An 18,064-nucleotide genomic window follows, 5' to 3' on the forward strand; every position below is an offset into this window, starting at 1 on the left:
TTGATGTAACAAACAAATTTATTCGTTACTAATTTATATTTACAAATCTCGATGACACTCAGAACAATATCTACAAAGTAATGCGTTCTCTTAACTCAGACATAAAACTTTAAAACTCTAGATAACTTATAGGAAACTGGAAATCCTCACAGAATCTTTCAAACATGTTATTATACTGAGCTCCTACAATAGAAGTTGCAATATAGGATTCACTTTCATTGAACTTTACGAGTGTTTACAGGTCATAAGGTATTAATAAAAAATGAAATATTTTCTCTATTGGAGGAATTAACAGAGAATTACAATTATACGCTTAGACAAAATGAGTGTTGTGTTTGATTTTGACTCCTAGTAAAACTTGATTACACTGCATACATTCATGAATACAAACAACACTTAGACTAGCTTCATTCATTCTCAAAGCTCAATATTCTAATGAAAACAATATCAAAACTTTTATTATCCTTCTATTAAAAATATTCTAATTGTTGAGCTTGTGAATATTTCATTCATCTCTCATAAATGTTAAACGAATTGACACGGATGCTGCACAAACAATAATTACGTTTTTTATAATAATTTAACTTGTATCATACACTTTACACAAGGTATTCAGTTCTTTGTCAAGTTGGGGTGAGTTTATTTACAAAATTTCGATAATTATCAGTCACTGATGCATCATTTCTTCGAAGCTTGCAAATGGGGTTTTTTGAATTTTGTTTGATTTCACTCTAGATCGTCAACGGGAGCCTCTCTACTGCTCTGATGGGGGCGGTACTTGTTGCTCTGCTTCCTGCGATTGGCTGTGGCTGCTTGGCTGTCAGGTCTTTGCTTTGGTTTGGGGTGTTCCAATTCTTCCAGCTCTGCGTCGGTCAGTATTCCCTTGTACCAATCTCCACTGTTCAACATAGAAAATAACATTTGATTGAGTGTCCAAAACTCAGCGGTTATCCTTATAGCTGCCATTTTGTTTTTTCACTTAGAAATTTTTATCTCAGGAACGAAATGTTGTTTTGATCTGAAATTTGGCATATATATATTTTTGCTATAAAGACTCAACATGAAAAAATAAAATAAAAAAAATTTGATGTAAATTTTCAAAATAGCGGCCATTTTAAATTTTTGATTGCAAATTTCACGAAAAACGTTCAGTTTACAGAAAATTTACAAGAGACAAAAACGTTAGAAAATTTTATCAAGATTTCAAAGATACCTCATGTATTAAGATTGGTCAGAGAATAACAGAGAAATTAATTATTTTCGTATTGCATGCATGACCACTTTTCACAATTTAAACATCAATATTAAATTTTTAATTCCAATTGTATATATTTAAGATGAAGCTTTGGAACTCGGTATGGCTCCTTATGGCCATCCAGCTGATTTTACAATCTTTTTCAGATGATCTTTTTTGTTGATGATCATGTATGCTGTATGAAAATAATAAATTTCTCTGTTATTCTCTGACCAATCCTAATCCTTGAAATTTTGATAAAATTTGCTAACTTTTTTGTCTCTTGTAATTTTCTGTAAACTGAACGGTTTTTGTGAAATTTGCAATCAAAAATTTAAAATGGCCGCCATTTTGAAAATTTACATCGAAAATTTTTGTATGTTATTTTTTAAAGTTAAGTCTTTATATCATAAATATCCATGCCAAATTTCAGATCAATACATCATTTCGTTCATGAGATAAGAAATCGTAAGTGAGAAAAACAAAATGGCAGCTATAAGGATAACCACTGAGTTTTAGACACTCAAATACGACATTTGTAGATTCCTATCATCCAGGAACAATACCCTAAAATGTTCGACACTATTTCTAAGACACTCTGTATTTTCATGTATCCAGCTATCAATTGAATGCTACAGGTGGCATTATCATGCATTATTCAGTCAAAACATTCAATTGAATCAAATAAGCAAAATTGTTGAGTATCTATTTCAAGAGAGACGAATATTTTTATCAGGATCTGGAACCCTAGGCTCGGTTACACGAAAGTCTGTTAGATTTAAACGGTGAACAAATAATTGCCAAGAGAACCAATCAGAGAAGGTCTTCCCGAAAAAGCTTTCTCTGAACCGTTCTTGTGGCATCCAATAATGATGGAAATTCAACAGGTTTTGTGCAACCGGGCCTCTGACATTAAATTGATTATTCTCAACATATTCAGTTATATCTATAATAGAAAATGAGTTTTTGTGAAATAAATTTTTTGACAATTTAAAGAAAGGCTGAGGTGAATCTCTTGGCAAGTGATGATATCCTCAGATTTTCTGTTTCCTAGCTCATCGAATCAACTTGATGAAGGATATCATTATTAGTTTTTCTCTTTGTGATGTTTTAATGAAAAACAAGGAATAGCATCCTTTTTATGCCGTCAGCGACTGGATAAGAGACCTTTCATACAGTTTTGCATGAATTCTCAAAGTTTAAGTATATATAGGACGTTTTCAACATTCGTGATACTCCTTCATCAACTTTCGTATTTTGCAGTTTAATTGTGTCATTCTCTTCAGAGGCACTAGAAATTCTCTCAAGCTGCTCATTGACAGGGAATATTGGGACAAGTTACTGAAATGTAACCTGTGCAGAAGTTTGTACTTCAATGTACAAACTAATCAATGAACTTGTGCAGTACTTTCCTTTTCATAATTCTCCAGCAATTTACACTTACCAAACATCTGCCTGATGAAGAGTGACGCAATGACAACCACTGGCCGCCAGCAAAATGTCGTCTCTACATTTCTTAACTATAAGCAGCTTAAGAGAATCTATAGTATCGCTTAGAAGATAATGACTTGATTTAAAATAGGTCCTTCTAGAAAGAAGGATTCACTTTTCAACACCAACAAATTGGATAATTTTATCGTTCCAACTTGATAAGGGAGGAATATAGAGACGAAGTCATTATTATTATTTACTACTAAGGTTTGCACAGACTCAATGTTTTTATCTCAGAAACTGAGATATTGTGGAATTTCTCCATATCAAGGTAAAATGAAAGATAAAATGTTGTTAGTTCTACATAATTAATCCAACTCACAGATGGCTTTGTTCAAGCCAAAGTTTGGCTTGAATAAACTATGTGGAATTTACAAAATCCCTTTCATTTTACCTCAATACTCTGAAATTCATATTCTGCCCTTCTCTATGATATTATTTTAGATATTCCTAGATATAGTTATTGTTAGAACAAGGAATAGCAACCTATTTCAGCAAATTAAAATCTACAACAGTCTTTCTTCAGCTGTCAAAGAGCTGCCAATAACGAAGTTTAAGAGTGGTGAGGAGAAATGTCGTACTATTCCATGAATGAGTTCTTTGAGTGTTCCATATAAATGCGGCTCTTCCTGTTTTATCTATCTAGTCAATATTGAGTTTTGTGTTCTGTATGTTTGAATTATTGAAGTTTTGTTATCCTCATGGAATGCCCCCTGTGGGTTGGGGGAGCTTTGAGTCGAACATCGTACTCAAGAATGTGTTGAAAACCAGATTTCACCCACAATATCCCTAATTGTCGTAGGAGGCGACTAAAAGGGACCCCAAGGCAACTCCAGAAATTGCATTGCCTTCAAACCCACGGGATCTGCCCCATTAGGGCAGTTTCGGAGGGGCAAAAAGAAAAAACCCAAAAGACCAGAGATGGGTGAAACTCCAGACACAAATGCGGGTCAAGAGGCTGAGTCGAGGGTGACCAGGTGCCCTAGAGGCAATTTGGCCACCCCTCCTTTAGCGTAAGGACCTACACAAAAGCCAGGAGTGAAACTCACGTAGATCACGAGTTTGTGGGTGGAGAGGCCAAAAGTCACCACTACTCAAAGAAGGGCGACCATTCATGCGAAACCTCTTCGGAGAAGTGAGGCTTTAGACCCTGCAGAGTTTCGGAGGGGGAAAAAGAAAAACCCAAAAGACCAGAGATGGGTGAAACTCCAGACATAAATGTGGGTCAAGAGGCTGAGTCGAGGGTGGCCGTGCGCCGGGCGCCCTAGAGGCAGTTTGGCGTCCCCTCTCTCAGCGGAAGGACCTACAAAAAGGCTAGGAGTGGAACTCACGTAGGTCACGAGTTTGTGGGTGGAGAGGCCTAAAATTACCACTGCTCAAAGAAGGGCGGCCATTTAGGCAAAACTTCTTGGGAGATGTTGAGGCTTTTGACCCTTTGAAGTTTCTGAGGGGCAACAAGAAAAAACCCAAGATACCAGAGATGGGTGATACTCCAGGCACAAATGTGGGTCAAGAGTCATGGGTGGCCGGTTGCCCTAGAGGCAACTTGGCCACCCCTTCCTCAGCGGAAGGACCTTCAAAGAAGGCCAGGAGAAGAACTCACGTAGGTCACAAGGACATTCTGAGACTGCCAAGCATATCACACTGGGTTGCGAGAAGCAACCAGGAGATGATTGGGATGTTAGTATAGGGAAAAACTCCTGGTTCTTGTAATGGACACAGGTATTGGTTCGCCTAACTAACATACCACTTGGGAACACTTTAAGCTTCGATTGACTTGTGGGGTTCTTTGAACCTTTGGATCCTTGAATCCGTCCCTTCAAAAACAAAATGCTGCTATTCCTGTTATAGCTATGTACTCAGTGTTCTATTCTGTATATTGAATTGTGCATTACGCATCGTGTAGGCTACACTGTATTTTTATGTTATATGACAAGCTTATATATTTTCTAAAATATTCGTGCAAAAAAGAATCTTGAATCTTCTATAGATAGTATGTTATAACTGACCATTCGGGCACATTCCTGGGCCAGTCGCAGTTCTTGGTGGCGTCGTTGAAGACCTGTCCCCGCTTGCAGCCGTTGCGACGCGGCGTCTCTCCGTTGATGCACACGTAGAAGTACTGACAGTCTTCGGGGTCGGCGTAGCGCGGATGTTGCTGGGCCTCACTCATGCCCACTGCCGGGCACGTGAACTTGAAGACTTCTACAAACCAACAATCATCATCAGGATTCACATTCAACTGGCAGAATCACTTATATAACATCTAAGCCCACACGAAACACCATGATCAATGACCAATACAGGTATAATGGGATTCACTTTGAACTATAAAAAAAAACCATCATTAGAGAATAAAAGTAGTTGCTGTCTTGGAGAAAATCCTATTATATTAAGCGAGCAATTTCTGTATTTTTTTTATATTAACTGGCTATTTTTATATCTGGTTATTTATGTCAAACGGATCTCGAAAACGGCTCTAACGATTCTCACGAAATTTGGAACATAGTAGGTTTATGATATAAAAACTCGATTGCACTAGGTCTCATCCCCAGGAAAACTCGCTAATCACATTAAAAGGATAATTCATCCTTGGAAAAACAGCTGAGACTTTCATCTTCTGTGAATAATGGAAGTGAGTGAGCGTGTGCGTCTGTGGAAAATCAAAATATCCTCGAAATTCATAAGCTGTTGTATAGCCAGCTGTAAAATTAATATAAACACGACCTAAAAGATTAAGAAACCTTGAGGGTTTGAAAGGTGGAGTTAATCACAATTAATCAATATCGGGGCACCGAGATTCGCTCGTTATTTATTTATTGATAAACAGAACTCAACTCTTTAAAATGATTGGGGAAGGACTAACAGGCACAGCTTGTCAAATATTTGAAAACATAAAAGTTCTAATTTCAAACCAAATTGAATAACAAAATAACATTCACTAATCACTTAAAGCTGTAAAAAAATGATTAACTTTAAGTATTATGATATACCATCTCAATGCCAACAAATCAGATTATTTTGATCGAGTCAATTAAAATTTCTAGATTTCTCGCGAGATACGGTAAGCTAATTGATTACACAGCTGATCTTCCACACAGGCACACGCATCTTCTGTTATCGACAGACGACAAAATTATCATTTGTTTTTCCAAGGATGAATTATCCTTTTCATGTCCTTCCCAGCGAGTTTTCCCAGGAATGAGACCTAGTGCAATCGAAATTTTATATCATAAACTTACTATGTTCCAAATTTCGTGAAAATCGTTAGAGCCGTTTTGGATATCCCTTGAGCATAAATAACCACATATACAAATAACCAGATATTAATGTACAGGAATTGCTCGCTTAATATAATAGGATATTTAAAATAGAAACACATTTTCGTGATTTTCCAAATTCATTAAATAGTTCAATTCCCTTTCAATTCTTCAATCCTAAAACTTTTTTAGCAGATGCACATATTTAAGAAAAATCGTCTTGAATTTTGGAACAACCTAAACCATAGGATATCTTGTAGCCTATTTTATAGTAGAATGTGTGATGCACTTGGAAATGTTATCATTCCTTACAAATAACATCTCATGCTGATTGAACCAACATGTTTGGAAGTCACACTTGAATATGACATTACAGAAAAAAAACTTCAACAAAAAAAACCATTCATCCTCTCGTAATGCATATGGTACTTATGCTCATTAAACAGTATAGCACTTGAAAATCGAATACTAAACCGAAGATGTGAGTGGTGTAGGCCTACTCGTAGTAAAATTTTACACAAATATGACAATAATATAAACATAGATGAATAGAAATGATCACATATTTATATTGTACAACTTATTAGTATCAATAATATAGGAATAGACTATATGCATTGGAATATCGTACTGCTGATTGAGAGGAATTATTTTCTATTAGAAATTTATCATTAGTAAGTATAATAATTGTACATTCATCAGATCGAATAGGGCCGAAATCAATGGTAGAATAGCATAAATAAGGTGCCATGCCTTCAGATGATGAGCATTGTGATATGAGTGAATTATGAGTGTAAATGGGTCGCTTGAAGTTTGAAGTGTGTTCTAGAAACTATCCACTAGCGTTCAAAGTTGTCATTCTACCCACGCACTAAGTAGAGATGTTCAGTTTTAATCAAGTGGTCTATTTTTAGTGAGAACTTTTTCGATTATCCACCTCTTCTGCTTATTGGCAACCGGCCTATTAAGTCCTATATTTGAATGAGAGTGTTTCATTCATGTCGCCGTGTAGTGCTTGTGAGGTCTGAAGGTCGGTCATAGCGTAACAGGATGGAGTATTCAGCTAATAGAACAACAGCTAAATATACTGAAATATCAATTTTTCCACCAAAAATTCAGAGTTGAACAAGATTCTACTGAAATACCTAGAGAATACTCAACAATACTGACATATCAATTTTTCATTTTTTACATCACCAATTAAATTCAGAGTTGAACAAAATTTTCTTGAAGTACCTGGTGATTGCTCGACAACACAAATACGAGAATGTCTATATCATGCTCCTTTCATTAATTTATTTATTAGGTTAGGTAAAAACAATACAACGATCGGAAAAGAAAAAACAGGCTATTGCCCAAAACTTCTTCAATTTCCTAATTCAGTTTCAAATTGTCCATACTGAAGTATTGTTATATACTGATTAATAAGCGTGTATTTACTCATTAGCCTCAATATTTCTTAATTATAGCCAATTCAAATGAACAGTTGAATGAGTATTGTAGACGAAAGATTAAGCTAAGTACCGTTTAATATCCTTGCAGATTACTTGGACATTTATGATTTATCTGTAATACAATATATGAATCTATGTTTCGAATATTTATTATTGATAGGATGAAGTGACATGAATATAATATTCTGTAAGAAAAGTTCATTCGTTTCACAAAGTACAATGTGAGCAGTGCTTTGTTTTCGTTGAGCCTGAAATTGTTCAAATAAGATTTTCTCCAACTCATCAGGTGCTCCCAATCGAATTACTTGAATTCTACAGTGTGTTTCATCATAGAGAAACAATAGCGTAAGCTATGCTATCTTATGCTATCGTTTCTCTATGGTTTCATAGATAGCGGATTGTCATGATTATGCCCACGATGCTGCGCACGATTCACGATGCTGCCTTCTCATTTCTATAATATTCTCAATATTGATTCTTAACCTGTGTAATATCAAACTGGTTTGGTCCGCCATTTCAAATCAAATCATTTATTTGCCATACAATAAATACATATTCAAAACATAATAAAAGAAAATACATAATTTTATAATCAAAAGTATAAAATAATAAGTATAATAATTTGGTCCAATGTGTGGACTGTCTCACCATTTGGTTAGACTTGATAAAACTTATCATGTTAACAATATGTTTCTGCATTTCCTCCATATTATCCAACATTAGTGCAAACAGTTCTAAAAGCCAAACGATGTCAAATAATAGTGCAATACGCTTCATGCAATACTGTACGTTCGTGAGTTGACAACAATCTTATAACTTGAAAATTGGCGATCTAGAATGGTGCAGTACATCTGTGAAGTACAGGTAGTTTCTGTCGTCAATTCTAAGGTGCAGATGGAGGCCTTTGGATAGTTTCAACTTGGAAGTGCTCATAAATGATCGAAATGTACCTTATTTTTCGATGTTATTTCGTGTAATCCGATCGGCTTGGTCCTCCTGTCGTTGTTGAATGTTGTCAGTCTTTTGGCATCAGTCCTGGGCGCCTCCCAACGTCTCCGTTCAGCCTCCTCCACGGATGTCATACTCCTATCACCTGCCCTATTCCTTGCATTACTCCTTCCCCTCTTATCACCCTCCTCATAATCATGATACACGTAATAATCATAGTCTACATCCCCTCTCTCATCGGAGTCCTCTTCCTCGCTGCTTTTCGACCCCTTCTCCTGGCTTTCTTTACTCTCTCTGTTACCCCTCTCACGACTCCCTCGCTCCCTACTTCTCCTATCATCTTCCCCCTCTTCCTCACCACCTTTATCATCATCCTCATCATCTTCATCTTCGTCTTCATCTCTGTCTTTCTTCTTCTCACCACCGTATATCAATTCACTTATACTGATGTCCTCATAGTTCTCGTCTGATTTGAAGTCGTAATCGTCATCGTAAAAATCATGATCATCGTAATCACTGTTGTCAAACATTCCATTATACCTGGGCCTCACGGCGGTGTTTTGAGCCTGTATTCCGTACCCAGATGTGACCCTGGCCTGAATTCGGGGTCGATCTTTGGGTTTTTCCTTGACCAGGTACCTTCTTTGGATTACGCCGCCCCCCAGACTGTAGAATGGGGGCGGCGTACTTCGTTTGGCTCTCAACACACCTGCGGCAATAATCTTTGTTCAAAAATCATTTGTCAAAATTGATCATTTCTGTGCTCGAGTGTGCTCATTCAGCCTAATTGTGTGTTTAGTGCTGCATGAAATAGTACGTAGAAGAAAGTAGAATGAAGATTACAACAATAATCAAATTAATAAAAGAATATTGTAAAAGTAACCCATTCAAGTGAAGTGTTTTTATAACAACAATCAACTATAACGATACTATTACAACTAATTATATATACTAATATATGAAAACTATTACAATATCAACTATAACGTATCCAATAAATGAATCATCATCATCATCTCTTATTAAAATACAGTAGTCAATCTTTTGTTGTTCTGTAGGATCTTCCTAACTGATCTTATTTTTCCTATCAATTCTATCTGCCAATTTATCTTGGAACTTATAGATCATGATGTTTGGGAGTAAAGATGGAAACAGAGCACAGTGACTTTCTGTAGAACTGTGGAGTTTCCGTTGTACTACAATCCACATCACACTCAAAAAAATTATGTTTACGTATTGATTTATAATCGGGGAGTTAAATCTTTTCCAATGCAACTGCAGATAATTTCCCAGATGAAACGTGTTTCTACTTAACAAATGTAATGTACAGTAGAACGTTCTGATTTCAAATCACATTCCAAAATGTGATTCAGGAAGAAGAGCAATCTGCTGATATCTCATGAAAAAGACTGGTCTGATTTCCCATTCTGTGTGATTTTCACACTTGATGATGTCGTAATTGGCCGAAGCTAGCGTGTCTAAAATAATAGGAAGGGTTCTAGTGGTTCTATATATCTAATCTTTCGAATAGCACTTTTCAAATGAAAGGTTCAATTGAAAAATTTGAATTACATCAATCTGCCAGAAATTTTGAAGAGACCTCATAAGCGGTAAAACACAGATCCACTTTGAATAAAATGTGAGAAATTATTATGTCAATCGATCCTTTTAAGAGTTCATTAATAATTCAGAATGAATGCATGCTTAGACTGACCCTGTGAAGAGCATCCCTTCTTCTTAGCCTCGTCGGGCCAGGTGCAGATGCCAGTCTTCTCGTTGTAGACGAGGCCATCGGGGCACACGATCTGGTTGAACTTGCCGTCCACACAGTAATAGAATTTGTCGCATACGTTCACCTCCTCATGTGCAAAGTATCCGTTTTGTCTTGGACAGTGGAGAGCTGGTTTGGGTTTCTCTGTTGGAGAGATAGAATAATAATTTGAATGAACTTGATGTTCACTATAAGGTTAGTTAGATACTAAGCTTACTTAAGGATACTTAAGGTTATAGTTAGATACTAAGAAAATTTTTTAAAGGATTATAAAACTGATAAAAATGATCAATCCTGGTAGAGTTCGAAGCCTCTTGTTTCAAACACAAAAGTTGAACTCACACTTACGCGACTCAAGTCGAGAAGAGACTCGACTCTAGTTGAGAGCATGTGTTTTCAAATGGTGACGTCGCGGAGACTAGAATCGACTGGTCTGAGTGTCACCATTTGGAAACACATGCTCTCGACTAGAGTTGAGTCTCTTCTCGAACTGAGTAGCATAACTGTGAGTTGAGCCTAATACCCGGTTGCACAAAAGCCTGTTAAATTGGAACCAATCGGAGATGGTCTTTCAGACGAGCATGCTTCTCTGATTAGTTCTCATGATATTTAATCATGATTAAAAATTGAATAGACTTTTGTGCAACCGAGCCATATTGATTTGATAACTTACTATTCCGCGAATAATATTCACATGCAATCAATGTGGTTTTTGATGAATTACATCATGAGCTTTCCATCTACAGCTAAGAAATTCTAATCAAGGATCACATTGAAGGAAACGGAATCCCTTTACCTTGAGCTATAGTTTGGCTGCTGTAAAAAGAAACACAAGAACTAATAGTTGATGGTGATTCCAGTGTAATATTTTTCTTTTTATTCAGTTTTTCAACCGTCAAATTTAAAAATTCTTATTTTAATTAATATAATATTAATGGTGATTCGAGTGTAATATTTTTGCTTTTTATTCAGTTTTCCAACCGTCAAAATTGAAAATTCTCAGTTTAATTAATATAATATTAATGGTGTATCGAGTGTAATATTTTCGCTTTTAATTCAGTTTTTCAACCGTCAAAGTTTAAAATTATTTGTTTTTGAGTGAAAATGTACTTTGTTTTAAAAAGTGGAATCATAACCCTATTTCGAACATTAAATTTGGGAGAGAAATAATGAATAAGAATCCTTAGTTTTTCCCTCCCGATCAGTGCTTCCTTGTAAAAATTATAAATAAAGAAACAGCCCTGTTCTTTCTGTTGCAATGTCTGAGGTATGAATGGGGGATCAAATGGAGTTTTTGGTCTCCAGTCCATGTGCTAAGCTTTAGAAGGAATCGAAACAGAAAGCCAAACTCTTCGGTCATATCTCCAATGTCGCTTCTTACAGTGGTCCAACTCCAACTACAGTATAGAATCAGTAACATCAGGAATATTTCAATTCATGCTTCCTTGAATTCTGCACCGTTTAACTTGTGGACTACAAAGATAATCGATGTTGGATTTGAAAGTCGATTATGTGAAGATTTACTTGTGTAGGTTTACTTGTGAAATACTACTTTAATTTTATAGTTGTGTTGTGAGTGATGTAGACAGTAGTTCTCTTGGGTAGACAGTAGTTGTAAACAAGCAGCTGAAGAGGTGGCTGGTAAAGCCACGAAATCAGGTTCTGTGTATAATATAATATTTTATAATAATAAAAAGTGGTTGACAATAATTTCAATTTGTGTTTTCACTACTTTTATTTGCACTAGCTGGATGATGCCCACATAGTATTCTTCTAGAGCATGGTTTGAGATAAGAGATAATGACATCATTTGAAATTCATGCGGTTGACAATATTTAAACCCACGTCTGGGGCAATGTGCCGGCATGAGTCTTGCGAAGCTATAGGTGATAGTAGAATGTTATAACTGACTGGGACACCAATGTCCGCAAAATACTCGTATTATGAAGCAGTATGCAATGAGTAGTAAAATGATAACAATAGAATATTATTATGAATCAGATCAAGGCTCGGTTGCATAAAAGCCTTTTAAATTTTAACCGTGATTGAATTCCACGAGAACCAATCATAGAAGCCTTCTTTCCACAAATTTTCTCTGATTTCTCGTGGCGTTTAATCATTATTAAAATTCAAGAGGCATTTGTGCAACCAGACCTAAGTGTGTTATGAGAATGGATCGCCCTTTTAGTATACTGGGGCTTTGCTGTACAAGAGACAAGAACAAGCTTTCTGATGGGATCAGCGCAAGCCTAAGTATAGTCATATAGGCGAGCCCCCTGTGGGTTGGGGGAGCTTTGAGTCGATCATCGTACTCATGAATGTGTTGAAAACCAGAATTCACCCACAGTATCCATGCTTGTCGTAAGAGGCGACTAAAATGGACCTCAAGGCAACTCCAGAAGTTGCCTTGCCTTCAAACCCATGGGATCTGCCCCATCAGGGCAGTTTCGGAGGGGAAAAGAAAAACCCAAGAGACCAGAGATGGGTGAAACTCCAGGCACAAATGTGGGTCAAGAGGCTGAGTCGAGGGTGGCCGGGCGCCCTAGAGGCAACTAGGGCGTGAAACATGCAGCGCTTAGGGCCTGTACACATGACGACGTTTGTCTCTCGGTAAACGCTGCGTTTGTCGCTCGGTTGTCAAGCGCGCGTTTGACACATACATATAAACAATTGACATACGCAATTCGGATCGCTGCGAGCAGTCAATGTTGAAGGGCAGGTCACACTTCTCGTGATTGATGCTGTAGTCGTTGAAGACCATTCCGTCAGGACAGAGCTTCTCGGTGATTGCGCCGTCGCGACACTCGTAGTACTTATCGCACTGGTAGCCGTCGGCGAAGTAGCCGTTCGGCTCGGGACATTCGTCGGTCAGATCACCCCCGGCTCCCCCGGACGACTCGGCCGATGACGACTGCGGAGGTGGTCGCTTGGCTGCCTCCCTCGACGACGACGGTCGTTTACCTGGAGTTCGTGACTGTGCTACCACTGCACCTGAAATTCAAATAGAAATTGAATAACTTGATTATCGTTGAAATCGATCAAAGAAAAGTACACAGTGGAGAATTCTTCTTTATTCCAAAAAAATAAACAATCAAATACATCAAAAAGCAAAAAGCAAATACAATATTGTTTCCTTATTTCTAATATGTGCTCCCTATAGGCTACCCTGTGTGGGGTCACTTGAATATATAAAATAAAATATTAATATACAAATTTGAATATTATATCATGAAGAACATAATAATTGAATATGATATTATATTGCAATGAACATTGAGTAGAAGACTGAAATTTTAAAGAAAATATTGAAGAGTTTTATGAATATGTATAGGCCTATCATTCACTGGTGATTGGGCTGATCCTGTTGACCCTTTCCCAACCATGCATAAGATTTGTGAGAATTTCTCAAAAAAATTCTATAGATAAGTGACAATTTTACCTTTTTTTATTCAGTTTTCATACATAAATTCCGATTTCTCATCAATATTTCCCACATAATAAGTTTTTGCCTGTTCAACCGAAGGCAGTGAGAATCTTACCCAGACTACCAATATTCTTGTGGACTTCAAAAAATATTTCCATAAGTTTCAAATGAGAGTTATAATAACTAATTTTCAGGATAGGCTAATGGAATCTTATACAGCTCAAAATACTCAGATTTGATCTGAATTGAACTTTTTTTGTTCTGATAAATATAATTTGCAGGACGAAGCAATGCAATCCGTATCCAGTATATCCTATTCTATTAAACGAGCAATTTCTGTTTATATTTTTATATGTTTAGATGTTTGTATTTTTGTTTGTATGTCACCGGATTTCGTAAACTGTTCTAACGATTCTTACGAAATTTGGAACATAGCAGGTTTATGATATAAAAATTCAATTGCTAAAGGTTTCATCCGTGGGAAAACTCGCTGAAGGACATTAGAAGGATTTATTCATCCTTGGAGAAACAGCTGATAATTTCGTCGTCTGTCGAAAATGGAAGTGAGTGAGCGAGTGCATGTGTGTGGGCCTGAGACAAAATTATAACTCAGCTGTTAAACTTTTGTAATCATTCGATCAGGTTCTTAGTGCCGGTCGCACAAAAGCCGGTTAAATGTTAATCCTGATTAATTCCAGTAGAACAAATCAGAGAAGCCATCTTTTTTTAATGGTCTTCTCTGATTTGGTTCACGAGAAATTAATCACGATTAAAATTTAACCGGCTATTGTGCAACCGGGCCTTTGTGAGAGAAATTTTTGCATTTCCCTGGGAATTAATCTCAACGCACTGTGATTAGAATGATAGAACATTTCTGTATGAACTGTAATTATATTATAATTTCTTCCTAATAAATTGTTCATGCTTTTGTAAACACCAGATCGAAGCTCGGTACCCCGATATTAAGTTTAAAATGAGACTTCGTCGTCTCGTCGTCGTCTTCTTACAGGGGTAGGCATTAATACCTGTTCCGCCTTCAAACATTCTCCACCTTTTTCTTGGTCTGCCAATACTTCTCCTCCCTTCTGGCTTGTAAGCAATGGCAGCTTTCGGGATTCTTCCGTTTCCCATTCTCTCAACGTGTTCTTTCCACTGTTGTCGATTCCCGTCAACTTGTTGAGGTATGGAGATTACATTGAGCTCTCTACGGATATCGATACTATAAAGCCTGTCCTCTCTGGTGCATCCCTTCACTGACCTTAAAAATCTCATTTCGGCCGCCTGTAACCTGCTCCACTCCCTTCTCTTTGGTACCCAGGTTTCAGAGCCATACAAAAGTGTAGGGACGGCCATTACTTTATAAAATTTGAGTTTCGTCTCTTTTCGGGCTTTATTTTTGAGAGTTCTGTTAATAGTTCCGCATATGTACTGGAATTTGTTAATTTTTGCATTCAAGTCGTGGTCTTCCTCGTATGTAATATCACATCCCAAATATTTGAAATGTGATACCTGTTCCAGTATTCTGTTGTTGAGAACTATTTTAGAACGTATTGGAGACTTTCCCAGAAACGCCATCACTTTGTTTTGTGCAAGGAAATCTTCATGTTATATTCTGAGCTCAGGAGATGGAGTTGATATATTGCTCTTTGCAGATTGTCCTCTGATTCCTGCAATATTACTTGATCATCTGCAAACCATAATGAATTGACAGCAATATTGTGTGTTAGTTGTATACCTGGGTGAATTTGTTGCTTCCACTTCCTACAAAGGTCGTCCGCATAAATATTGAAGAGAGTTGGTGAGAGAGGACAACCCTGTCTCAAACCAACATTGATAACAATTTCTTCTGACTGGGAGCCTGAGCAGTCTAGGATTATTTTTGTCTCACTGTACAAACTCTTGATGACTTCGACTAAATGAATTGGGAAACCTCGTTTGATCAACTTATCTAACAATAAGTTCAAATGCAGCAAGGTGGCGGCCCCACCATTGAACTTAACCTGCGCAGCGCTCGTAACGCGGCCAGGGATCTTTCACTTACTGGTAAACTTCAAACAGCCTCGGATGGGACCGGAACAACGGATAATAAAAATGGACTGCCGAAAATGGAAGTGAGTGAGCGAGTGCATGTGTGTGGGCCTGAGACAAAATTATAACTCAGCTGTTGAACTTTTGTAATCATTCGATCGCACAAAAGCGAGTGCCGGTCGCACAAAAGCCGGTTAAATGTTAATCCTGATTAATTCCAGTAGAACAAATCAGAGAAGCCATCTTTTTTAATGGTCTTCTCTGATTTGGTTCACGAGAAATTAATCACGATTAAAATTTAACCGGCTATTGTGCAACCGGGCCTTTGTGAGAGAAATTTTTGCATTTCCCTGGGAATTAATCTCAACGCACTGTGATTAGAATGATAGAAAATTTCTGTATGAATGTTAATTATATTTTATAATTTCTTCCTAATAAATTGTTCATGCTTTTGTAAACACCAGAGCGAAGCTCGGTCCCCCGATATTAAGTTTAAAATGAGATTTAATAACTAATTTTCAGGATAGAATAATTGACTTTGATACAGCTCGAAATACTCAGATTTAATCTGAATTGGACCTTCCTTGTTCTGATAAATATAATTTGCAGGACGAAGCAATGCAATCCATATCCATTTTAAGATTTTAATTTTGTAGCAGACGTAAAAAGGGAAAAGTATCTATTGATCGTTAACATGTATTGTTTTTCTATCTTTCTAACAAAACTAGGGTGATATATTTTTACGGAAATAAAGAGTATTATTTCTTTATTTCTTTATTATTTTATCCAGCTTACTCGTGATAAAAATGGTTGGAAATCATTCATCGGACACTATAGTCACGAACTTAGGTCACAGTCACGTACCGAGATTCTATTAAAGGAATATGAATTGATCATGCACCAATTTATTGCTCAAACCGCGCCACTCCTGTACAGTGAATGGAGTGATTTTATTTTTGAATGAATAAAGTCAGCCGAGCATGTCGTACGGGGAATTATTTGCCGCGATCAGAATACCGAATCATTGGCTCAGAAACGCGAGTCGTGGGCGGACGGCTGAGACGTGCGACTCAGGAAGCATGCCTTGTTGAGCGCTGGTTTAGACGAGCGCTTGAAGAGGCATGTCGTGTTGATCTGCGATTAGCGGTTCGAATTCCTGAGAAGCGATTTGACACGCTTCCAAGACGGGTAACAAGCGGTCACATTGTTTATATCGTTTCACATCGGGATCGTACTCGTATTGTTTTTATTTTCCTTTCACTGATTTCATTTTCCCAATTCATGCCAATCTTTACTTGATCAAACCATTGGCTACCATGTAGCCTATCAAGTATCATGACTATGCTCTAGCCTTTCTAGCATATCAAGACCATGCTCTATAGCTCTATATAGGGAATATTATGCAATTATTTATTGATTTATTCTCTTGTTTATGAAACTATATTGAGGTCCACGTTATAATAGCAATAGAGAAAGATAGGAGAAAAAAGTTGCCGATCCTCTGTCTTGTCAATGCCTTCTATAGACGGTAGCTGATACATATTTATTGATGTAATATTAATTGTTCATTCTCGTTTAAAATAACCGATTATATTTTTTTTATCAAAAAATTATATTTTAAAATAATTTCATAATGAATTTTCTTAATTATTATTAAGATAGAATATTTTGTTAATTAATCATTAATTCTACATTGTTAGAAGACGATCTGGCAATAGAGCTAAGCGAGAGTTGTCATTATAACTTGGACCTCACTATATACGAGGAATCATCTCGGCAAAAATTTCTCGTAAATTGAATGCTGAATGTCTTCTTATCATAAATAGGAGAGAATAAATCTTTATACGTAGAGTTATAGCTCGCGGGAATATATAATTTTATTGATTGGCATCGATCCAGTGGCGGTTCTAGACATAAAAAACTGGGTAGGCAAAACTTATCATACTGTAGGTCTATTCATAGACCTAGGGTAGGGCTACTTAAGTAATTCATGTAAAAAAGACGTCAAAGCATATAGGTATTAAATGAAGATGTTTTAATAAATATAAAAATTGTTAATACTCATATTTAATTGTTCAATTCGACACTATTTTGCTAATATAGGCCAACCATAATTTTGCTGTTTTAATCATTCTTTCAAATAATATTTCAATTTGATGGGCTATTTATTTGGAATATCGAAGGAAATTTCTGAAATAAATACATGAAATCAACGGTTTATTACACTTTAACATTATTTAGAACATAGAGTAATACATTTTATATTTACAACTGTAGTCTTCTTTGCCCAACATTGCTGAACGCCTCTAAGATTTTTTCAGGGTTCTTAATCAGCCTTTCACTTTCATCTCGTTCAATAGAAAGATTAGTTAGACGTTGTGTTGTCATTGTAGACCTGAGGTATGTTTTCCCCGTTCTAAGCATAGAAAGCCCTGCGTTCACGCACTGCAAATG

The 18,064-nt window shown here is 36.7% G+C and overlaps 1 protein-coding gene across 1 annotated transcript in view; it reads right to left on the reverse strand.

Moving 5' to 3' along the window:
* Positions 1 to 18,064, reverse strand: part of LOC111059373 (protein obstructor-E) — a 38,427-nt gene continuing 20,363 nt past the window's right edge. The window contains exons 2-5 of the mRNA XM_039433129.1: positions 12,838 to 13,149; positions 10,102 to 10,302; positions 4,735 to 4,930; positions 1 to 898 (exon numbers count right to left, since the gene is read on the reverse strand). Coding sequence (XP_039289063.1) covers positions 727 to 898; positions 4,735 to 4,930; positions 10,102 to 10,302; positions 12,838 to 13,149 — 881 coding nt within the window. The 3' untranslated portion in view covers positions 1 to 726. The remainder of the gene's footprint in view (positions 899 to 4,734; positions 4,931 to 10,101; positions 10,303 to 12,837; positions 13,150 to 18,064) is intronic.

Source organism: Nilaparvata lugens, chromosome 7 (genome assembly GCF_014356525.2).
Source record: "Nilaparvata lugens isolate BPH chromosome 7, ASM1435652v1, whole genome shotgun sequence".
In the NCBI taxonomy this organism is placed as follows: domain Eukaryota; kingdom Metazoa; phylum Arthropoda; class Insecta; order Hemiptera; family Delphacidae; genus Nilaparvata; species Nilaparvata lugens.